General features: G+C 37.0%; 1 protein-coding gene across 2 annotated transcripts in view; it reads left to right on the top strand.

The window, feature by feature from the left end:
- Window positions 1–834: 834 nt before the first annotated feature.
- LOC126481245 (OCIA domain-containing protein 1) overlaps window positions 835–25,837 on the top strand; it is a 48,365-nt gene continuing 23,362 nt past the window's right edge. For both annotated transcript variants that reach the window (XR_007587536.1, XM_050104859.1), the window contains exons 1-5: window positions 835–993; window positions 1,087–1,210; window positions 9,410–9,590; window positions 17,583–17,734; window positions 23,212–23,329. Coding sequence is in view for 1 of the 2 variants with exons in the window: in XM_050104859.1 (XP_049960816.1) it covers window positions 892–993; window positions 1,087–1,210; window positions 9,410–9,590; window positions 17,583–17,734; window positions 23,212–23,329 (677 nt within the window). In the remaining variant the exon portion in view is untranslated. The remainder of the gene's footprint in view (window positions 994–1,086; window positions 1,211–9,409; window positions 9,591–17,582; window positions 17,735–23,211; window positions 23,330–25,837) is intronic.

The raw sequence follows: 25,837 nt of genomic DNA, 5'->3' as shown, positions 1-25,837 counted from the left end.
CTTAAAGAAAATCTATAAATCTTGAAGGGAAAGGTACTGAGGGAGATACGACTATTGCACAAAAGTTTGCATTGGCCTAACAACTAAACTTAACCTTAAACAAACCAATATTTCACGGTGATGGCAGCGTGTAACGCTGTGTTCCTTTTAGTGAGTCTGGTTGCAATTTGACGTAACAAATTAAAAAAAAAGAAAACTGATTCTTCGACTTTCTAAAATATAAAATCCAGATTCCTCCTCCTCGAACTCATATTTTTCAGACCCAAACATTTTTTGTTTGTTTTTGTTTTTAGCACTTCTGTCTTTCACCTCAAATATGTACCCTATCCCTGCAAGCTGCAAACTATTTGAGTCGAATAAAAGTAATTTTTGTACAAATGTGAACTCTGTATATGAACTTTCTGCACTTCGCGCGTGAAAACAGTTGAACGCAATTCCCGCGAAAAAAACAGCTGCGGACAGCTATGCGAGCTGATATCACATTAACTTGAATTGGCTTGTCGTGACTGTGCTCTGACAGCCAGTATGAATCGGCATAATTACTGTTACATTTTCTGTAGCTGTTAGTGTGTGAAAGATTTTTGGACGAATAAAGAAATAAATTTTATGTGTTGACAAAGAGAACGCTATAAACATTGTGGTTTGAGAGATCAAACATTGCATGAATATGGGTTATATGCGGGCAATAGCTAGCTCAATAGTATGATGTGACAATTGTGAAACTAAAAATGAGAGGTATTCGAAATGCCTACGTTAATGAATATAATAAAATTGTAAACAACACTTGATGTTGGCTGCCTTGGATTGTGCATACCAGCCAGAGATCACTAATATCAACTTATTTAGTAAGTATCATTGATGTTATGTGAATGGGGATTGTAGATTGTAAACATGGCAGCGCCTGTGGGGATTGATGGGCTGGATCCACCGCAGAATCCTGATACTCACGGAGCTTCTCATGGCAGGCTTGATCCCCAGTTTTCACCTCAGATGGCAAGCCACCTCATATGTGTAATAAATGAAAGTGACATTTTGAATTGTTACTTTATTGTTAGAAATTAAGTGTTACTGTTTGCTTTATTTTAGCCTTACCGGCTTACGATGGAAGAAGTAAGAGTACTAAGACAATGCAACCGAGATAGTTTCTATCAGAGATCGTTACCTTTCGCAACAATTTTGGGTGGTACAACCTATTTAGCCGTGAAGTCAGGTGAGTGTAATTGTCAAGAGTGTGTCAAGTAAACAATAGTGTCGTCACATCACGAGAGAGAAAATATTTGTTGTAGCGCATAGGAAAAATACCGTCATTGGTGAAATAAAGCAGTTTTTATTAATTTCGTAACAGTTCCGTCAAGTTACATCATTGTGAATGTGAGTTTACTTCGTATTCTAAAATTGTCAGAGTGTTCTAGAAACTAACATAGATTATTTTTATTAATTTACGCATACAGGGATTATCTTACAATGCTGTAGGATTTGCCATAATAATAATGAAATGAAAATAAAAAGCGCGAAATACACATAGGGTCTACCCACAAAATGTAAAAGTATGCTTTTATGAGGGTAGGACGTGCTCTTCTTGAAAGAATCATCCCAGCATTTGCCAGAAGTAATTTAGGGAAACCTATGTCAGGATGGGCGAAACTCTACTCTCGGTTATGAGGTCAGTTTCAAAACAGCTGTACTCCTTCAGTTTGTATGGTTCCTATTGTGCAGGATTCTTTGATATTCCCACAATTTGCTCTTGATAACTTATAAACATAGTTTTGCTCTTCATTACCGCATAGATCAAGTACACTTACTGGCGACTCCAGAGCCTTAAACGTGCTCCTATAGCCTAACTCCAATTTGTCCAGAAAACTGACTCTGTGCTCATAAACATACTGGTATGCCTCATGCTTGTATTTGTACTTGTCTTCATATCCTCCTGTTAGTCAGCTGGAAAAAACTAACTCAGCATTCTCCCCCATCCCATAACGAGTAACTCAGGAGAATGACAATACATTACTGCCCTCCACTAGAGATCTCAATAGGCCTATATAATTTTCTTGTAAAAACTTTGTAATGTGGCAGAGTGTTGCAGCTATCACCTTTCATCATTAACCAGTACTCTGAGTCCACTACGTAGTCCTTTAGTCTGTGGTATGCATTACTTTTGAAGACTGTTGTAACTGATTTTTATTATATTTTAATAATGTGATTCAGCTCCTTGGGCTATTTAAAATACAGTTTTTTCCATGATGGAAAAAGCTTTTGATATTTACTCGTTTTCCTTTGGTGAATGTAAGTCTGAACTGATTCCTGTTCAGTGATTATGTAGAGAACTGTTAGTGAAATATTTGGCAATGTTTTTTCTGATATGGACACAGATTGATTCATGTACTCACTTGGTACAATAAGGATAGCCATTTTTAACTGTTTTGTCCAGTGAGCCTGACTGCTACTTCTAGATAGTTATTATTCTTAATGTCCTTTTCCTGCAGTTTAAAAAATGTTTCCATGTTTTTTATTTTTGATCCTAAGAAAAGAATCACATAGCTAAAAATACGGTGTATGTAGGCACAATATGAGTGCAAGACATTGACTAATGGTAGAACGATAGAACCCGAAAAGCAATTAGTGATTAGATACTGTTTACTCAATAGACTCGTAGTGAAGAATTCCTTGAGGATATATAAGATGATAGGGAAATACGGAAGTGTCCGATCCCACCCGTCTGCTTTGACCCATGACGTCACAAATATGGCGGAAACAAAAACAAACACACACACTTTCCACAAGAAGCCTAATGACACTAACGGGACAAGCGCGGGAAATGGGGTGTTTTGGGTGGGGGCAAACTAAATATAAACAAATTTAGACGCCTTGCGTAGCTACAACGTGTAAGTGAAGACAGCCATGCATGAATACCCACCCACCTCCCCAGGGGTCGTAACCCCTGCAACCTATAGAAGATAAAGATTCTTCAGTAGCTGATTAGTGTTTTTTGTCTTTTTTAAAAAAAAAAATCTCACGGGATAGAACGAACAGATCAGAAAGATAAATATAATAAACTGAAACAGAAATTCGAGCAAACAGATAATTAAAATAAGTAATAAGTGTTTTTAAATTAAAAAAAAAAATCTCACGAGATAGAACGAACAGATCAGAAAAGTAAATAAAATAACGCGCCGTCATGACGTCACACACAACACCCTTACGTCACGGGTCAAAGCCGACGCGTTGGATCAGACGCTTCTGTCGACCCGATGATAGAAAATGAAGTAGCTATAGTTTGATAGGCTACATCATCACAGATGTCAGCTTGATCTTACTAATAAAACCTAAATCTCATAGGAACTGATAGCACATGAAGGAGTAGGTAGCATAGGCCTACTATTCTTTCTGTAGAATTGAATAACTTGGTTGCTCGCTGTTGGGGTATCCACAGTTTGTCTTGCATTTTCCAATATTGATGTCATACATTGTATATTTGTTAGCTATTTTCATGTTCATGTGATCATTTGCATGATTGGTAGTAGTAGTAGTAGTAATAATAATAATAATAATAATAATAATAATGAGCAAGCCATTTTACATTTGCATGTGAAGTATTTGAGTATAGATGTGAATTAGTAATTCCTACAGAGCACCTGTCATACATTACAAAAATAGAAATTGCTCTTTTCCTCAATTACATGTAATGATGTTCATGGAAAGATTTATATAGGGCCTACAGTATATGTCCAAACCCAATATGATTTCGAATGCTAAATGATCCCCATTGTTGAACCAGTGATTTCAGAAAAATGTGCTGCACGGGCCTACTAGGTTAATTTTGAAAACTTACAAATGATTTTCTTATTACAGATAACTGAACAAGACAATAAAAGTTCTGATAAAATTAGATAAAGATCTCCGATAGATACAGATGCCATTTAGTCCTCCTCCACTGAAATGCTGCCACTGCCATGGTTAACTTGCATTTCTTCCCTTAGCAGATTATCTTCACTCCCATCTAATGCATTTGTTACTCAGCATGTCTTAAAGTCATTTACAATTGATGCACTGGATACGCATGTGCAAGGGGCCTGAATCCAGTCTGTAATTAGCGATAGGCCTACTGAAAGCTTCATCAGTTTACCAGTAGGTGTCATGGCTTTGACCACCTTAAAGTAACTAATAGGTGTACAGCTGCTTCAGATCTTTAAATGGCTCATTCACCATTGCAAGTAACACTTCTTGTTATGAAGTCATGCCTCCTGGAATGATGACAAGATCTGTGTTCAGTTTCAGTATTTCTGCTTTTACTGTGGGTGTCAGATGCCCTTGAAAGCATCAGGGATCCACATCCTAGCCTTCTGGTCCAGTGTTCCAGACTGTATGGAGCCAACCTGTAACGAACTTGTTAATGTATCCTTGAAATGAAATAAGACACCAGGCAACAGCTTTTCCTGTGGCATAGTTTCATGATTGAGGATGGCATATGGTCGCATCTTTGTTCCATCGGCAAGCATGCATAAAATCATGGTGATTCGGAATTTCTCACTGCATGTAGTGCAAACCAATACACTTTCAGCACCTTTCTCTTCACTGTTGTACTAGGCGGCATCTTGAAATAAACAGAAGTCCCCTCAACATTCTTCTTTTCACCACTTCCTAAAATTGGCTTATGTCACTCCACACTTCCTTGAAGCCGCACAATTGTTTGTTCTTTCTGCATGGTGAAAACCATGATTTTGAAATTTGGATCATAGCAACACCTGTTGAAAAACTTTATTTTGAACTATGTTGTTCCACACTATGATCTATTGCACACTTTACTATGTGGTTTAGAGGTGTGTGGTCCAAAGTAAAATATTTGTCTCTACAAACACTTAATGCTATCGTATCACAATGCTCTAAGTGCATGTATAAGTTCAAGGCTAAAGTAGTAGATGTAGCAGAGAGTAGAGTTATGGCTTAATGGAAGCTCAATGTTTATTTTGTCACGAAAAGAAACTTGACATAATGTGCCGTGACTACAAGAAGACCCCTGACAGCTGGGTGTGATATTTCAGGAAATAACCTCGTCTTGAATTTAGAGATACATGATTATTCATAAGTAGTGGTGATTTTACTAAATGGGCACAGACTGCAGGAAACAATACCTAAAGGGTAAGAAGCAACAGAAAGTCATAGATGCATATGGCCTGAAAGTCTTTCCAATGGAGGTATACCCACTAGAAGGCTGACTTAAAAGATCTTTAACTGTGCAGATTTCAGTGATTTAAAGTGCACATGAGAACACACCAGGGAAGTTGGAACATTCTGTCTGTACTATTGTTCTAGCTCTGCACTCGAGAGCGTTGAGTGTGATGCACCATTATCCGGTAGACCTTTGCACCACCAAAGGCATGGGTTTCAGAAGGGAGGCACAGTCACCTGCAGGAAGTGCAGATATGCCTTGTTGTGGAGTATTGCGGAAGAATGATCGGTCACGTGATGCTGTTAACAATAATCCCTCCCCACTCATCAATGCTGAACCAGTATTGATGGTTCGCTGCCAACAGGCCTGGGGGATTCTGTGTAGTAAATATGTGGGTTTTATGAAGGTTGACGATATTGCCTTTTGTAAAGATAACCTCATCAAAGAACGGGATGGTTGACAGAAAACCCAGCATAATGGAGGCCTGTGCAATGAACTATCAACAAAACCTCTGCCACGGTGGCAGGTCTGTATTTAATAAGGCCGGCATTCATTGTAAGTAATATAGATAGTGGTAGTTGTCATGGGAAATGTTCCACACAAGTGTCTGGCTGACGCCACACTGGCAGGCCACCTGTCTATGATCACTGTTAAATATCTTTTATCTCTACCTTAAAGTGAGTGTACCTCCTTTGGAATGCATTCCCGGCCTTATTCCCTCAGATGTCATTTTCTGCAGTTTGGCCTCATTTTGCAAAAGCACCCAGTATACACGTATTAAATCTACTGTACAGGGTTATTACAAATGATTGAAGCAATTTCACAGCTCTACAATAACTTTATTATTTGAGATATTTTCACAATGCTTTGCACACACATACAAAAACTCAAAAGTTTTTTTAGGCATTCACAAATGTTCGATATGTGCCCCTTTAGTGATTCGGCAGACATCAAGCCGATAATCAAGTTCCTCCCACACTCGGCGCAGCATGTCCCGATCAATGAGTTCGAAAGCATCGTTGATGCGAGCTCGCAGTTCTGGCACGTTTCTTGGTAGAGGAGGTTTAAACACTGAATCTTTCACATAACCCCACAGAAAGAAATCGCAGGGGGTTAAGTTGGGAGAGCGTGGAGGCCATGACATGAATTGCTGATCATGATCTCCACCACGACCGATCCATCAGTTTTCCAATCTCCTGTTTAAGAAATGCCGAACATAATGATGGAAGTGCGGTGGAGCACCATCCTGTTGAAAGATGAAGTCGGCGCTGTTGGTCTCCAATTGTGGCATGAGCCAATTTTTGAGCATGTCCAGATACACGTGTCCTGTAACTTTTTTTCGCAGGAGAAAAAGGGGCCGTAAACTTTAAACTGTGAGATTACACAAAACTCATTAACTTTTGGTGAATTGCGAATTTGCTGCACGAATGCGTGAGGATTCTCTACCGTCCAGATTCGCACATTGTGTCTGTTCACTTCACCATTAAGAAAAACTGTTGCTTCGTCACTGAAAACAAGTTTCGCACTGAACGCATCCTCTTCCATGAGCTGTTGCAGCCGTGCCGAAAATTCAAAGCGTTTGACTTTGTCATCGGGTGTCAGGGCTTGTAGCAATTGTAAATGGTAAGGCTTCTGCTTTAGCCTTTTGTGTAAGATTTTCCAAACTGTTGGCTGTGGTACGTTTAGCTCCCTGCTTGCTTTATTCGTCGACTTCCGCGGGCTACGCGTGAAACTTGCCCGCACGCGTTCAACCGTTTCTTCGCTCACTGCAGGCCGACCCATTGATTTCCCCTTACAGAGGCATCCAGAAGCTTTAAACTGCGCATACCATCGCCAAATGGAGTTAACAGTTGGTGGATCTTTGTTGAACTTCGTCCTGAAGTATCGTTGCACTGTTATGACTGACTGATATGAGTGTATTTCAAGCACAACATACGCTTTCTCGGCTCCTGTCGCCATTTTGTTTCACTGCGCTCTCGAGCGCTCTGGCGGCAGAAACCTGAAGTGCGGCTTCAGCCGAACAAAACTTTGAGTTTTTCTATGTATCTGTAGTGTGTCGTGACCATATGTCAATGAATGGAGCTACAGTGAATTTATGAAATCGCTTCAATCATTTGTAATAGCCCTGTACATAAAGATGTTATGGATCTATTGAACCTACAAGTATCGGATGTTGGCTTTACCTTCCTCAGCTAAAGTGTGGATCAGGGCCAGTGGCACTCACAGTGCTATTTATCTACTGATAGTAGGTTGGCATTGTGTCAATTTCAGGTAGCAAATGGGACGATACTTTCATGTAACAGATGAGAGATGAAAAAATATATTTCTAGCATTCTCTTCTTTGCTGTTGTCAAAAATGTTTGACTTTTTCCAAATATGTCATGAATTAAAAGGTTGTGGCTATGTTGGGACCTAAGAGTACAGCAGAATATTTGTAATAAATATTTCCACAAATATTCAGCTCCTTTTTTTACTATGTCACAATTTACAAGGGTGTGGTTAAGCTTGGACAGACAGATTAAATTTATCATCATCATTTTCACAAATATTTGATCGCTTTTTTGCCGAGTATGTCACAAACTGAGGCTGTGGTTGAAATGGAATGTGAGGGTTTGGTTGTGAGTTATCAAGCAAATAAATGTGAAAGCTAGAATAACCTCTTTCTGGTGACACAGATCTGTAGCTTAACCCAAGGCCTAGATTAGGTTAAAATGCAACAGTTTTACTCACACACAATAAATTTAAAATCTGTGTTGTGACATAAATTTGAGTATTTTGTCCAAATAACACAAATTAAGAGTTTGTAGTTAATTTGGGACCTAATACCACAGCTTAAATTAAATTTATAATCTTAGTTACCAAAATATTCGTCTATTTATTCCTCTTGTGTTAAGACTTTGGCGGTTGTTGCATATTCACATGAGAATATGACAATATTACATGAAACACGCCGTCTGCTCACTGCTCTCTCGTTGGCTGTATAGACCCAGCAGGTAACACACTCTCTTTCTTCCCATTGGGAAATACGGAAGCGTCCGATCCCGCCCGTCTGCTTTGACCCATGACGTCACAAATATGGCGGAAACGACCATAAACCACGATTCCAATATGGCGCGTATAAAGTTGTTACATACACATTATGAGGACGAAAATACATTGAAAAGCAAACACAAACACGTTGCACAAAAAGCCTAATGACACCAACGGGACAAGTGTGGGAAATAAGGGGTTTTTGGGCAGGGCAAACTAAATATTAACAAATTTAGACACCTACCCCCATACAAAACCACACAAAATGACGAAAAAAACTGACATCACAAAACTCCCCAAATACCACTAAACACAATATCATCTGGAATCGGACACTTTCCTAGACCCGTATAGCTCAACAGCAGCTCCCGATGCCATAAATTGGGATTGAACACTTTCCTTAACCTGTTATCCTTACGACATCTCCACATACAGCCGTCCCTGGTATGAGTTGCCGGAACTTTAAGTAAGCCTCATTTCTTCACGACTTCATCCAAAAATCTGAATAGTTGAAGAAATTTTATTAGAGACAACGCACTGTCCCCCATCATAGCTGACAACTGAAAACTGTTGACCCTGTCAGTCATATCCATACCTACCAAAGACATAAAAAAAGCAATTTACCAAATTTCACACGACGCCACACTCGCAAACTAGACCAAAAACATCACTTAACACACCACCAGAGAGCACCACCGATCGCATCAAAATGACACCTACAAACACGCCACTCTCACAAACTAAATTAAGCGCCGTCGTGACGTCACACACGACAACTGCCTTACGTCACGGGTCAAAGCCAACGCGTGGGTCGGACGCTTCTGTCAACCTTCAGAGTTAGCACTGACAACATTGCTGCACTAACTATGTAAGTATGCTACAGCCCTGGTCTAGACATTTACTGCTTTCCTCTAATGTTGCTTATAGAAACTGACTGAATTTGAAGTGAGAATATTTGAAGTGAGAATATTTGAAGTGAGAATATTTGAAGTGAGAATATTTGAAGTGAGAATATTTGAAGTGAGAATATTTGAAGTGAGAATATTTGAAGTGAGAATATTTGAAGTGAGAATATTTGAAGTGAGAATATGTTTTCTATTGTGTACATATAGTTGCTAAAATTGGACAAAAAATTGTATCATATCCTCCATTCGCTTCTACTACATAACAAAACATACCTGTAACTATACATACTACTTCCCATGTTTGTAGGTTACTTCAAGGCTCACCCTCGTTTCGGTGCCACCCCAAAAGTCATTGTGGCAGGCCTCTTGGGTTATTTTGTGGGGAAAGTATCATACCAGAGCAGATGTGCTGAGAAATTGATGCAGCTTCCCAACAGTCGCATTGGAGAAGCTCTAAGGCAAAGGAAGAGACAAGGAAATCAAGAAATGTGAGGACAGGTTTTAACTGTAATTTTTACAATTTAATTGGGTAAAAAATATACTGTAATTTTGAGCATTAGTTTGCCGTACAATGATAAACTATTTCTAATGATGACTCACCAGTTTGTTGTTATAAGCTCATCATTTGTTTGATGTTTTGTGTACTGTTGTACAATGCCAGTCTCTTTAATTATACTTCAAACTGTAATACTTGCTTCTAAATAGTGCTCCCTAACATGAGGACAGAATTAAACAGAACTAGGGGGAAATAATGGGTTGTATGTGTGAATAAAGTGTCCGGTACCATGGACGGACAGATACGTGTAATCTACAAGCAATGGTAAGGGGGGGGGGGTTTATGGTCACCATTCCATGTAATTTGATAAATTACATATGTATTTTGAGTTGTCTACATGTAAAGCCATATTTTGCTAACCAGTGGCCACTGTGAGGTGCTTGGTAGAAGATGATTTCCATTGACCACAACTTGGGATTTCTTCCTTTCCATTCACATAATAGAGTGCCGGAAGAATGACTGCTTGAAAGCTTTTGTGCATGCTGCAGTTAGTCTTATTTTGTCTTAGTGCAGGCCATACAAGAACAGTGTATATGGGGCTGTAGTACATGTATATTCATTGCTTCATGCTTCTTCTTGAAACATTCTAAGCAGTAGGCTTTCACAGATTAGTTTCTGTTACTCTCTTAGAGTGTCTATTAGTTCAGATTCTTCAGCATTTCTGTGATGTTATTGTGTGAGGCAGATAATTAGAAGTTAGAGATTGAACAGTTGCATGTAGATGAATTCAAGTTAATGTAACATAACTAAGGAAAGGGAGAGTAGCTATATACACAATAAGTGGAGTGAAGTCACAGGCCATACACCACAGTGAATACCACATTGACAACCTAATTTGAATGCTGCACTTCAATAATAGACTTGGAAATATACAGTACAACAGTTCTGACAATCTGTAGTAACAAATAAAACACTTAAAGGAGTTGCTAATAATACTTAGTTGAAATAACTGAGAAACGATGGTATGTGGTGATTTCAATAAAGAGTTCATCTTAGATAGTTCTGATCAAGGATACCTGGAGTTACTTTCGTGTGACTACCTCAATAACATTCCCAACAAGAATGGGACATAGCGCTACAGTGACTGATAATTTATTTCTCAGTATGTCGTTACTGAAATAGATGTAAGCCCCATAATATGTGGTTTATTTGTTGATGATGGTCAAATGGCAACTATAAAGCATCCTCATCAGTCATGTTCAAATAAGAAAGGAAAAGGAAAATTTCACAGATTTCTAAATGGTTACTTAGTTTCACCATTAAGAGTGACTTAACACCATGAAAAATGAGTAGTAGTTCACTAAGGATACACAGTAGACAAATTTATTTTCCAAAAATATGATTACAACCTTATGAATCCAGTTTTTCGTCTGCAACATGTGAGGGGCATTGCAGTGGAAGCAAAGAGAAAGCTTGGCTGATTTAGGGGATGAAAATACCATGTACAAGAGTGAGTGAGCTTTATTCAGTGCAAAGGGCTAGCTCTAAGTAAGGCTTAAAATTACATTACAAGCAGCAGTATTGTAGAATTCTTCAGTGTGTTCTGAAAAAGCCATACACTATCAAAAAATTCGAAATTAAGACCAAGGCAAAGACAATTTGGACATAATTGGGCATGAAACAAATGAACTTGGCAGGGCAAATGATATTCAAGTGCCAGATAAGTATAGCAGTGAAACAAATGGTATAAAATTAAAATCATTGGCTCCTAAACTCTTCATATCTGTAGCTGAAAACACAGGAATAACAAAAATATGTCCATCAAAAGCAAATCCCATAGACTTGTTTATGTAGGCAATCCATACTCCACATCAAACATTGGTATTGCCAACTCATCGCTTTGAGAGATCGTGACAATCATCGGTCTCAAAAAAGTAGTTACTTTTCTGTGTATACTGGTATCACAACCAAAGTACTAAAATCTTTGACTGGCTTTTTTTGTGTAATCCTTGGGTTAACTTTGTAATGAGTCTGAGTCAAGGTGCACATGCTGGAAGAGTGAAGTATGTGCTACAGCAGTATACAAATGTGGAGATAAGCAGCAGATCTCTAATAATAAGCTGAGCATCTGACCTCTAATTATAATTTTCACCTGCCTCAAGATAACTGGGTGTTTGTGTTGTCCACATCATTTCTTTATCATTCATGAAAGTGGCGAGATTGGACTGAGCAAAGGTTGGGAATTTGTACAGGCACTGATAAGCGCACAGTTGAGTGCCCCACAACCCAATAATCATCATCATCATCATCTAATTATAAACCAATTTCCCTCATTCCATGTTCTAAAAAGTTTTTGAGAAAGTAGCTCACAGCAAACTACTAAACCATCTTTCTGAGAATAACTTCTTTACAGCAGCTCAGTTTGACGTAGGAATGCAGTGTATGATGTTAAAAACACAATTATAGAAGAACTAAGCAACAAAATTTATCTTGTTGGAATTTGTGATTTTCCATGGCCTTTGCTTGTGTAGATCATACAATTCTGATGGGGAAATAAGACCGGTGTGGCATCTTTGCATGGATGGAATCATAACAATAAAAAAAGGCTCTTCAGGAACAGTAATGACATTAGTACATTGATAAGAGGCCAACATGCAGCTGCACCAGACACAGCCAGGGGAATAATGGAACAGGTTTATGATTTGTTTACAGAAAGCGGTGAACCGTTAATCTTGCTGAGCTCGTATTATGCAATTAGAGATACAATAAAATCTCCTTTTTACGCTTTTCAACAGACTGACTCAAAAAAGTGTAAAATACAGAAAAACACGGAGACTGCTAACTTTAGTGTTTTAACCAGTATTGCTTTACATGCTGTATAATGTAGTTTTATAATGATTATCAGTAAGAAGCAGTACTTTACATGAATATCTTTTTATTGTATTTTCACGAAAGGGTATTGCTTGCACGTTTTATTTTCGCCATTGGGCATAGTTGGAACGAAGAAGGAAACGTGCATTTGTTTGTGTTAGCACTCACCCACTGCCTTAGTGATTACCACAAATGTGCCTTACTGACCAGGTTTAGCACCTGGCTCTTTCCAAAAATTAAAACTGTTCTTACAGGATAACGTTTTGACTCCATTCCTGACACTGAGGGGCCCACGACAGAGCAGCTGAATGCACTTCCAAATGAATCCTTCCAGAAATGTTTCCAGTCAATGTTTGGGATAAGTGCATTACCAGCCAAGGACAGTACTTTAAAGGAGATTAAATCAAATTCCATGTACTTCGTTTCTAATAACATTATTTACCATAATTTCTAATCACTCCTCGTATGTGCAGATAAGAAATTTTGTGTGTCTGTTAATGCCTGATTGGTACATATATCACTGGGTGGACAATTCATGCTAAGTCATTCCCCAGTGACCACTCACAATGAGTATCAGCACATCAGCTATTACAAATCAAAGTTTCTCTCTTTTGGTACTAAGGAGGAATTTTCTGTCTACCATAATGTGCAGGTGGCAGAACAAGAAATAATATCCTATTGGGAACCATGTGGTTGCCAGACTCTCAAGTCAACTGTCAAAGAACGTTATCGTCCATGGTGCCAGAGCCACACCTTCTGATGTAGTTGAGAAATTCTCTAAACTTTCGTGCATCTATAAATCTGTTATGAAAGGATACTATATCTATGGAGTAGAAAGCCAGATATGGGTCCTTAGGAAGTTTTGGTAGGGTGTTGCCCTGTTGGTTCATACTGGATCTCATATTGATATATGCTCTGAAAATGGGCCCATCTCTTTAGTCTTAGCACTTTTCTTTCCCCCCCCCCCCCCCCCCCCCCCCCCCCTCTCTCTCAAAGCCAGATCATTCCATGTCAATTCAGACAGAAAAATTCTCACCTACCATCTCAGATTTGGATGAGACTGGACTTACTTGTTCTCCTGTTAGCTATTTTCGTCTGTCCATTTCCATTTTATAGCACTACAAAGTGCATAAGTTTCGTTGGTTTTAACATTACCGTGACACAGATTGACACTTGCAAACATTTGGAAATTATATTACCTCATTTACCATTCAGATTGTAAAATTTGATGGTAATATTCACTGTAGTATAAGGATTGTAAAAGAAAAGGGGAAAAATACTCATACCTTTAAATGGAACAATTAAGACAGGAAAAGAAATGTATTTTTATCGAAGTAATTTATATTGCAAAAGACATGGTTTTTACATTACACTAAATATGACTTGAATGGGAAAGGGTAATCTCTAATATTCTTTTTTTGCAAAATAACCCTCAAACTATTGTCTTTCACTTAGAAAAATAAAATTAATGGAGTGATTGTTCATTTGTTGTTTTTTGTTTTAGCACCAGATAAATATTTTTAGTTTTTGCTTGAGAACTTAACATAAACTATTGACATTTCAAAGGTGCGAAACGATCTGGGGTTTAAAATGTAAGTGACTGAACTGATAAAAGGAACAGGCTCAACCAACAATATTGAAAAAAAGTTAAAGTTGATTCAGTTTTTTAAAATAGCAATGCTTGTGGTAAACATAATTTGTTTCAGTAACTTTTTAATGTTTTCTCAATAGAGAACACATACTCCTCTGAAAATTCATAAGTTCTTCCAGTGATGTTTTAAGTGGTTCAACAACAATAAGCACGTGCACTGGAACTAGAAAATATTACCTCACTTCTGCCAACGGAATGACGATAAAAGATCTGAAGAATGTGTGAATTGTACAGCAGCATCATGTTCTGTCATATTTAGTTGAATGTTTATCCCAAATTACCACATATTACAGTATTTACAAGCTATGTACATATCTTTATGCGATGAAGTTTCCTTCTCATGCAGACGGTTGACAGCCGCGCAGTCTGAGGCACCTTGTCGTGGTCCACATGGCTATTTCCCCCCCCTCCCCCTCCCTCAGAGGTTTGAGTGCTCCCTTGTGAATTGGTGTATGTTGTCCTTAGCATAAGTTAGAATAAGTAATGCATAAGCTTAGGGGCCGATAACCCCAGCAGTTTGGTCCCATAAGACCTTACCTTACAATTTTTTCCAAGGTTGACAATTTATTCCTTAAATCACCTTTGAAGATGGGCTCCACATCACTGCTGATCTCCTTTCTTCCAAGTTTCCTAAAGAATCTAATTATTTAAAGTTACCAGTACCATGGGGAAGTGCATTGGGAGTGGATGACAGAATGGTGGAAGGGGAGGCTGTGGGGGAGAAGGTGTGGATGTAAGATGAGTGAAGGTAGGGTCCTGTAGCAAGTTGGAGATGGGTGAGGGGCTGGGCATTTTTAGCCAGGAGGATTTGTAAGGACAAAGGATGCGTTGCAAGGATAACTCCCATCTATGTAGTCCAGATAGCATGGGTAGTGAAGCAGCCAGTGAAATCAAACTGTTGTGCTCAGCAGTATGTTCCACCTCTGGGTGGTCAACTCTGCTCTTTGCCGAACACCAGCTTTCCTGAACTGCATACATGGGAATTATCTTTGCAACATATCCTTTGTTCCTGTAATGTTTCTGGCTTCAATCTCTACTAATATTAGGATAGAGGAAAGTTTACAAAACCTGTAGGAAGTCAAATATTGTCTGCATTAGATAAATTTCTTTCAGTACTTTAGTGTTAACATCACCAAATTAAGTTTTATTTTATGTCTGAGGAGTCCATAAGTCCGATACATTCCTCCCTTGACAAAATTCATGCACTGCCTGGAATCAGAGGTATCCATAATTTTGAACAGAAACATTGTTTAGGAAACTTGGAAACAAGGAAGATCAATAGTGACAGGGAACTCACCTTGAAAGATAATTTGGCATCCTTTGTAGAGAATAAAACTGATCCCATAACAAAATGTACATAGCTTCTAAATATATAATTTTCTGGTAATTTGGGATAATAATTAAACTGAATACAACAGAAGGTGATGTTACTGTACAGTTTGTATGTCATTCAGATCTCTCACCATCATTTTATTGGCCCAAGTGAGGTGATATTTTCTGGTTCCAACTCTTCATGTGTTCATGGTCATTGAACCATCTAAAACATCAGCTGGAAGACTGACTTACTTTTAAATATTGTTGGTTGTGAGCCTGTTTCTATAAGTTCAGTCACTTACAATTGCAGTTTTACCACCAATGTATTGTTCATGTCTTTTGAAATTTCAAGGTTTATTTTAGGTTCTCAAGAAGAAATTAAAAAAGTTTCTTTTGGAGGCGGCCATTGTGGCTGAGCGGTTGTAGGCGCTTCAGTCTGGAACTGACCGCTACGGTCACAGGTTCGAATCCTGCCTCGGGTGTGGATGTGTGTGATGTCCTTAGGTTAGTTAGGTTTAAGTAGTTCTTAAGTTCTAGGGGACTGACGACCTCAGATGTTAAGTCCCATAGTGCTCAGAGCCATTTTATCTGTTGGGAAAATAAAATAAAGGGAACATACAGCGTATCAGTATTATTTTCCTAAGAGAAAGACCATGCTTTGAGGATTTTGTTGCAGAAAAGGAGATTAGAGGTTGTCCCTGTCCATTTATGTGATACTCAGTGTAACTGAAAAACCATGTTTTTTCAAAAAGTGAACTGCATAGATGAAAATATACCGTTTCTTTCCTGTATTGATGGTTATATTCACAGATATGAGGCTTTTTTTCTTTCTATACTATAGAGTATAACCACCAAATTTTACAATTCAAATGATAAAGAAATGGTAACTTACTTTCTAAGTGGTAGCAAGTGTTGTTTTGTACAGCCACAGTGTTAAAAAAGACAAAACTTCCAAAAGTTGAAGTGCTGTAAAAAATTTAAATAGAAATAAAATGATAAAATTTGGTATGGTTATTTACTTCTATAGGGAGAACAAATAAGCTGTGTGATACAAATCAGTGCAACATGCTATGACTTCCTAAAGTCTCAGTTCTAGCTTTCTGCTCGATAGGCATTTTGTGCCATGGGAAGTTGTAAAAATCTCGACAGCTTGGTGCTCCACAGCTCTCAGATATTTATAATAATAAATAAGAAGTTGTGTATGTACAAAGTCTGTAGCAAATCCCACTTTTTTATCTGCAGTGGTTTTGCAGAAAATGATCCTTATACACGTAAAACTGAAAGTTGTGGGAAACGCAGAAAAAAGATTTTATTAGCATTTCTGACAGAAATAAGTTCCTTAATGTTGGCCGTTACCATACATTTGATCTTTTTGGTCTTCAGTGCAGCTCTTTTCTTCTAGTATGATCCTTCTGGCATGCCCTTTTGCCAGTATCCTCCACTGACATTTCACACATCATCAGTCTTTTTCAGTGGAGCAAACTGCATCAAATCCTAGTCTTACAAGAGTCCCGATTCTTCCAGTGTCACCATCACCAAACACCAAACAGGCATCATATGAGGAATTTTAGCAACAGTAGCTGAGCAAAATGTTTTCTTAGGGTGTCTGTTTCAAATGAGGTTTCGTGTTCCATCATGTATGCATTTCTATAGTAAATCATAATCAATCACGTGGTCAATGGGCTCATAGCCTTCTCTACTCTACAAGTGTCTTCCTTGATGGGAGGAAGTAATAAAATATTGCAAACAATAAATCTTTAAACATTTTGTGCTATCTCTGGTGATGGCTTTATCATCATCAGTATTATTATTATTATTATTATTATTATTATTATTGTTATTATGCCTCACATAAGTTATTTAATGTCAACAATGTCATATGTAACACTGTGACCAACTTGTCACAGTTGCTGGAGTTGAAACTATTTACCATAGTACAAGGCTTTATATGAGTTATGATAAAGTCCTTGCCTAGAAGTAAGAGATATCTATTGAAGAGACATGGTCTAAACTACTGCTTCAACCCTTTGAGGAAATGAGGTTCAGAAAATACTGTGATTCAGGAGGCGAGTAGTTCATTCTCGTTGAGTAAATATCTTTCATGTAAACCTTTTGAAAGATTGAAGATACCATTTTTTGGTGTTGCAGACTAACAATGGATCCAAGTTTTGGTGCTGGAGTGTCATTACCAACGTTTGGAAGTTTGGATACATTCTCAGATGTAGGGCCACAACATGACTTGGATTCTGGATATCCAGCAAGTGAAGGGTTAGATGATACATACAGGCCAACTCTTGACTGTAAGTAGTTTCCGTATTTTCATGGATTAATCAATACATAAAAGCCTGTTCATTACCTTTGTGATTTCTTCAATTTTCTTAATGGAGTAGAACATTTTTAATCGGTACAATGTATGGAATGTACTACAAGCATGTGGATTTCACCTTAACGGCTTTTCCAATTAAATACCAGTTTCACTTTAACGTTTTCAGCTGGATCCTGATAACCATGTTATTTCCTGTATAAAAAGTCTCCCACAATCTGGTGATAGGGTCCTGATTTAGGAGCCAATGATAAGGTTATTTGTTGGGAAAACATACACTGGTAATAATCAGTTGCAGTTGTGTATAGAAAACAATATGAAGTATTGAAGCATATCTCTAGAGAATAGGTTTACATTGATTTTGTGATTAAATTTTGCTTTGCAGTAAATTGCAGAGGTTACTTTATGTCCAAAATGGATCTTCTGGTAAAGGCTTCATAAAAAGAAAGAATATTTGACCTTCAATGAAAAATATTTTGTATTCAAATATGGTAAGAAAATGAGTCACTCCCAGTTCAGTTTGTCATTCCTTCAGTGTAAGAGCCAACTAATGAGCTCTAGGTGAAGGCGGTGTAGTGTAATGTAAAATCATTCATAAGAATGAAGTTACTTAAGGACTGCACCATCACAGGTTCACCTACCATGAAGTACAAGATACTAAATTTAATGACAGAGGCAGCTGTCAAAGTGAAGTTAGACTGGTGGGTTTGATGTGAACAGAAGAACAGAGACCGCCATCAAAAGTAGTGTGATCTGGAATAATATTGTAGATTTATTGAGAATAGGCAAAATGAAGTAAGAATCTGAAAACTGATCATAAACAGTAGAGGGAGGGAGGGAGGGGGGAGTAACAAATAGGAATGAGTAAGTATATGAGAACAATTACATCTGAGAACAAGTGAACAAAACAGTATAACAAATAACTCTGCAGTTGTGTTTTAAAGAAGACTGTTCCTGAGAAAACGTCAGGTACACGAGATAACAATTGAAGGCTGCTTGCTGAAAAAGAGGAGACAAATGCCCATGAGCAAGGTTGTGCAATTTTGTAAGACACTGGTCTCACATTCATGGGCAGGACAGTTCAAATTCCTGTCGCACTATCCAGATTTAGATTTTTCATTGTATCCTTAAGTCATTTCAGATGAATGCTCATATGGTTTTTTACGAAGATGTGCCCAATTTCTTACCCCATTTTTCTCTAGTCTGAGCTTAAACTCCATCTTCAATGGCCTCAAAGTCAGTGGGATATTAAAGCGCAATGTTGCTTCCACTGACAGGTTTACATAAGTGGAAATTTCTAGTCTGGCCTCAGTGTCCGGAGACAGTGGTTGTTGTGTTTGAGTTGTGGTTGTGTGAATGTGTGTGTTCTCGACTTCAGAAGAAGGCCTTTTGGCAGGAAGCTGAAATGTATAGCAGTCTTCTTGTTGTGCTTTTCTGCAGCTCAACAGCTCTGTATGGTCAGTAGCAATGTACCCTTTCCGTAATGTTGTTGTTGTTCCATCCCAAATTTTCCATTGTGGGACAGTATAAAATACTGATAAAGAAACAAAATATAATTCAGCCTGTTGGTCCTATTTAGGTACATATTTTCAATATGTCGTAACTGGTAATGAATGCATTTGCACGATTCATTTGTTAAGTATGCTGTTTTGACCATATTGCTCTTGCCTATGAATAGTTATCATGCCTGTGTGCAATAAATGTAGAGATTATCATATCCAGTATCGTATCTCAGTCATTGCAAACACAGCAGAAATACCCATTTTCAACAAGTTAAAATCTTCCTGTACTTAAACACGACACTGCCATGTTTTTTAATCATTTTCTGTATCAAGAACCTGACTCTGGAACAGTCTTCTTCAAAATATTAGTGACATTAAAATCCTTTCAAACTTCAGAAGATAGATAATGGCCCACCTATCACATTAGCTCTCTCTTTCATATTCTGGTCTGCAGCTCACTCTTGTTCAGCCTTCCCTCCCCCACATTTCCCCCTCCCCTTGTCTACAGAGTTTTCTATTGAAAGTCTCTTCTTTCGAAACAGCCATTGTCAATTTCATTTCACTCTTCTCCTATTTCATTCTCTCTTCCATTTCTTTCAGTACCAAACAAGGCTTCCAAAGTGCATAATTCATCAGTATCATTCTTAATGGCTCCATTAATTATTATTGTTGTCATTATTATTATTATTATTATTATTATTTCTTTCCTTTCTCAGACAATATGTCTGGTTAAAAATGGAAAGTGACGTGGACCTTGATCAAGCGTGACTTCCTTTTAACTGTACGGTATATGTTACATTGCATTTAGAAACTTCCGGGTAATTGAACATGTACCAATAATTACAGATTTCTGTAGTTGTATATATACGTTTGGGTGTAGCTGTATTGCGTTGATGTACTGCTGGATATTGTGTGGTATGACTCCTGTAGTTGTTGTTTTATCTGTTATAATGGTTCTGTTCCAGTATAATTTGTATTCATCATTCTCCAGTACATTTTGTGGTGCATACTTGTACGTGGGAAAGTGTTGTTTTATAAGTTTATGTTGTAAGGCAAGCTGTTGATGTATTATTTTTGCTACATTGTCATGTCTTCTGGGGTATTCTGTATTTGCTAGTATTGTACATCCGCTTGTGATGTGATCTACTGTTTCTATTTGTTGTTTGCAAAGTCTGCATTTATCTGTTGTGGTATTGGGATCTTTAATAATATGCCTACTGTAATATCTGGTGTTTATTGTTTGATCCTGTATTGCAATAATGAATCCTTCCGTCTCACTGTATATATTGCCTTTTCTTAGCCATGTGTTGGATGCGTCGTCATTGATGTGTGGCTGTGTTAGATGATACGGGTGCTTGCCATGTAGTGTTTTCTTTTTCCAATTTACTTTCTTCGTATCTGTTGATGTTATGTGATCTAAAGGGTTGTAGAAGTGGTTATGAAATTGCAGTGGTGTAGCAGATGTATTTATATGAGTGATTGCTTTGTGTATTTTGCTAGTTTCTGCTCATTCTAGAAAGAATTTTCTTAAATTGTCTACCTGTCTATAATGTAGGTTTTTTATATCGATAAATCCCCTTCCTCCTTCCTTTCTGCTTAATGTGAATCTTTCTGTTGCTGAATGTATGTGATGTATTCTATATTTGTGGCATTGTGATCGTGTAAGTGTATTGAGTGCTTCTAGGTCTGTGTTACTCCATTTCACTACTCCGAATGAGTAGGTCAATATTGGTATAGCATAAGTATTTATAGCTTTTGTCTTGTTTCTTGCTGTCAATTCTGTTTTCAGTATTTTTGTTAGTCTTTGTCTATATTTTTCTTTTAGTTCTTCTTTAATATTTGTATTATCTATTCCTATTTTTTGTCTGTATACTAGATATTTATAGGCATCTGTTTTTTCCATCGCTTCTATGCAGTCGCTGTGGTTCTCCAATATGTAATCTTCTTGTTTAGTGTGTTTTCCCTTGACAATGCTATTTTTCTTACATTTGTCTGTTCCAAAAGCCATATTTATATCATTGCTGAATACTTCTGTTATCTTTAGTAATTGGTTGAGTTGTTGATTTGTTGCTGCCAGTAGTTTTAGATCATCCATGTATAGCAAATGTGTGATTTTGTGTGGGTATGTTCCAGTAATATTGTATCCATAATTCGTATTATTTAGCATGTTGGATAGTGGGTTCAGAGCAAGGCAGAACCAGAAAGGACTTAATGAGTCTCCTTGGTATATTCCACGCTTAATCTGTATTGGCTGTGATGTGATATTATTTGAATTTGTTTGGATATTAAGTGTGGTTTTCCAATTTTTCATTACTATGTTTAGGAACTGTATCAATTTAGGATCTACTTTGTATATTTCCAATATTTGTAGTAACCATGAGTGGGGTACACTATCAAAAGCTTTTTGGTAATCAATGTATGCGTAGTGTAGCGACCTTTGTTTAGTTTTAGCTTGATATGTCACCTCTGCATCTGTTATCAGTTTCTCTTTACATCCTCGATGTCCTTTGCAACAGCCTTTTTGTTCTTCATTTATAATTTTGTTCTGTGTTGTATGTGTCATTAATTTCTGTGTAATGACTGAAGTTAATATTTTGTATATTGTTGGTAGGCATGTTATGGGCGATATTTAGCTGGGTTTGCTGTGTCTGCTTGATCTTTAGGTTTCAGATAAGTTATTCCATGTGTAAGTGTATCAGGGAATGTGTATGGGTCTGCAATGTAATTGTTAAATAATTTAGTTAGATGTGAATGTGTTGAGGTGAACTTCTTTAGCCAGAAATTTGCTATTTTATCTTTTCCAGGGGCTTTCCAGTTGTGAGTAGAATTAATTGCTTGGGTGACTTCATGTTGCAAAATTATCACGTCAGGCATTTGTGGTATCATCTTGTACGTGTCTGTTTCTGCTTGTATCCATCGTGCATGCCTGTTATGTTGTACCGGGTTTGACCATATGTTGCTCCAGAAGTGTTCCATGTCTGTTATGCTTGGTGGATTGTCTACTTTAATGTGTGTGTTATCTATTGTCTGGTAAAATTTCTTTTGGTTTGTGTTGAATGTTTGGTTTTGTTTCCTTCTATTTTCACTTTTTTTGTATCTTCTAAGTCGTTTGGCCAATGCTTGTAATTTCTGCTTCTTTTCATCTAATTGCTCTATCGCTTCTTGTTGTGAGATTTTATCTAACCTTGTTCGTTTTTTTTCTGACATTTCATTTCTTATAAATTGTGTTAGCTGTCCGATGTCTTTTCTCAGTTTTCCTATTCTGATCTGTAGCCTGTGTTGCCATGCTGGTTTTGTGGGTTTCTTCTGTGTGTTGGTTGGTTCTGATCTCTGCCTAGTGTGTATATTTAGTGTTGTGAGTGCTCCTATATAAACCAGTAGTTGTAACTCTTCCATAGTTGTGTTTCATTTATTTTGTTGTGTATGATTGTGTTGATAGTTTTTATTGTTGTTTCGACTTGTGGGTTATTTGGCGGTCTATGCAAGAATGGTCTAATGTCTGTATTTGTGTCTTTGTATTCCATATATGTCAGCTGAAATTTTTCTTCTATATCTAACATGTGCTTCACTTCGTGTTCTATTTTACTTGTTCTGGTGGCTGTCTTAAGATTTCATTTTCCTCTGATTTTTTAATTGATGCGTGTTGTCCTTAGTTTGTTTGCTCTGGGATGTTTGAATCCATTACTGTATTTTCTTCTTCTTCTTCTTCTGATTGCACATTATTTTGTTCCAGTATTTGTAATTTGCTGATCATTATGTAAATTTTGTGTGTGTTATTCCTCGGCAGATGTAAGAGAGGGCTCTTAAGGCCTTAATCTCATCAAGCTAAATAAGCGGTAAATAAATAATCTGCTTATCCTTCAACATTGTCACAGATTGTGACCATGTCATATATTAAATGTGCAAAAATTAAAGCCAGCCTCTCTATCGTTTATTTTCATTTGTGTTTTAGCACCAGCATTTGAAGAAGAGATGCCTCTGCCTGAGGCACAGCAGCGTTCAACAACATATGAAGAACTACGTAGGAAGAACAGAGAAGAATATGAGCAAAAGAAAACAAAACCATACAGGTATAGCAAGAGATGTTTCAAGAGTTTTGCCTGCAAAAACCACTTAAAGAATGTGGATTAAAATGTTTTGTGCTATGTATTGGATGACGAAGCATCAACGTGTTAACCCTCATTTCATAAAGATTGGGTTTCAGTTCTGTTCTTTTTCTTTTATCTTACTAACAATAAGAGGTAACAAAGAGTATAATATTCTCAAGAAATAAATTCACTCTTTTAGCCGCCACCTCTCTCTCTTGGCAACCCATCATTTTCTTCAGTTTTAGTTGATAATTGAAAGCACATCTACGTCAATACTCGCTAATCACTGTTGAATCCATTTCAGATGGTACTTGATATTATATGTCATGTTAAGGTTTCTTTCATTTTATATTTGTAAATGGAACATGACAAAAATGACCACTTAAATGCCTCTTTGTACACTTTTATAGTCTAATTATGGGAACGGTTCATAGGGAACTCTAGTGTATTCTTAGATTTTTCACTTAGCATTGGTCCATGGAGATTTGTTAGTAGGTTTTCACAGGATGTTTCAGAATATAATTCAGTTTTCAGTTGCAAATACATTTTTATTTCACTTTACTGCTTTTGAAAAATTAAATTGTCACCTTCAGAAGCCTACAAAATAAGGAATGTTTTGAAACTTCAGACCTTGGTTATACATTTATGCTAAGTACAAAAAAAAGTGTATTACAGAAACTTACTCAGTATTGATTTAGTAGATATCGATATCTTCTTTGTAGAAGCGTGATGCCATGATATGTCCAAAAATGTGTATATTATATGTGATTATATTAAACACAAATTGACAAATAGATGATTTACAGAACTAAATCATCTATGTACATGTCAGTCTGTTGTGCCAGCAGCAAGGAACATTTTATAAAAGCTTGTAAAAAGTATAATTAAGGTATACAAGGAAATTTATATAATACTTGTGGAAAAAACATAGCACATAGTTATTATATATAAAGTGAATGCGCTAATTTTCACATTTTATGAGAGATGCTGTGCACTCAAAATAGTGTCTATTTTTAATACAAGTTGATCATTCAACAGATCTTGTGAATTGAGGTGGAAATGTGTATATGTTTCAAATTTTTCTAAAAAGTTCATTTTGTAGCCCACGCGAACTATACGCAAAATTTCCATGTTGTGCAAGGATGGAGGAGGAAGAAGGTGTTTCTAGATTTTGAGATACTCTGCAAAAGTTGACTTACGTGAATTCTCACTTTCTTTATTGAGTGAGTGATTCAGTTACTGTGAATTATCAATCTGTTTTTAAATCACATACATACATATTTGGACGTATCACGGCATTGTGCTTCTGTGAAGAAGATACTGACATCTACTAAACCAATACCAAGTAAGTTTCTGTAATACACTTCTTATATTTTACATAAATGTATAGCGAAGGTCTGAAGATTTATAATATCCCTAACTTTTTAGTCTTCTGAAGATAACAAATTAATTTATCAAAACCAGTAAAGTGAAATAAAAATTAATTTGCAACTGATAACTGAATTTTATTCTAAAATATATACTACAGTTGCTGAAAAATTACAGTTATGAATAAAGTACTTTCACAGGATGGTAGGATCTGCCTTAAAGCATCTGCCAGTTCAGTTTCTTTCAGCTTTTCAGTGAAATGCTTCTGTGAGTCAAACAAATCTTTGAACATTCGTGTTACTTTTCTTTGCACATGTTCAGTATTCACTGTTAATTCCTATTTAAGATGGGTCCCACACACTTCAGTGATGAGTTGCACAAGTTTCATTTAAGCATTTTCATTTATAGATTGAATATATTTTCCTTGTATCCTACCAATTAAACAAAGTATGCCACCCCCCAATTGAGCCTATGTGGTCATTCCATTTCATATATGTTCAAACTGTTACTCCCATTTATACCTGTTAAATTAATTGGTTTTAGTTGCAACTCTTTGGTACTATAGTCATAGAATACTATGGTTTTGTATTTTGTGAAGTACATAGTTTTTCATTTGTGTACATTTGAAGCAAGTTAGCTGTTTTTGCAGATTTTGATACCTTATCAAGATCTCAGCAAAAGTTTGTGTTTTTTTCCCCCTTTCAATTCTTTATAGACAACTGCTTCACCTGGAGACAAAATATAATCTAAGGATACTATTGATATTGTCTGTCAGATATAAATCTGTTAGATATAAATGAGCAATAAGGGTCCTAAAACACTTCCCTGTGTCACAATTAAAGTTTCTTCTATATCTTTTGTTTATCTGTAGCCAAGATAACATGCCCTTTCTACCTAGAAATCCTTGACCCAGTCATAAATGTCTTTCGATACCCTATATGATCATTCTTTCATTAATAAGCTTTGATCTGGTATGGAGTCAAATGCCTTTTGGAAGCCATGTGTATGATAACATGCTTGGATGGCTCTTAATTCTAGTTAGCATGCCATTCTCCATAGACTTGTTTGTAAATGAGGGACTGATGACCTTGTAGTTTTGTTCCTCAGTCCCCATTTAACAAA

This window comes from Schistocerca serialis, chromosome 5 (assembly GCF_023864345.2).
Source record: "Schistocerca serialis cubense isolate TAMUIC-IGC-003099 chromosome 5, iqSchSeri2.2, whole genome shotgun sequence".
NCBI lineage: Eukaryota > Metazoa > Arthropoda > Insecta > Orthoptera > Acrididae > Schistocerca > Schistocerca serialis.
The sequence above is the reverse complement of the archived record's forward strand: the minus strand, read 5'-3'. Positions and strand labels throughout refer to the sequence as shown.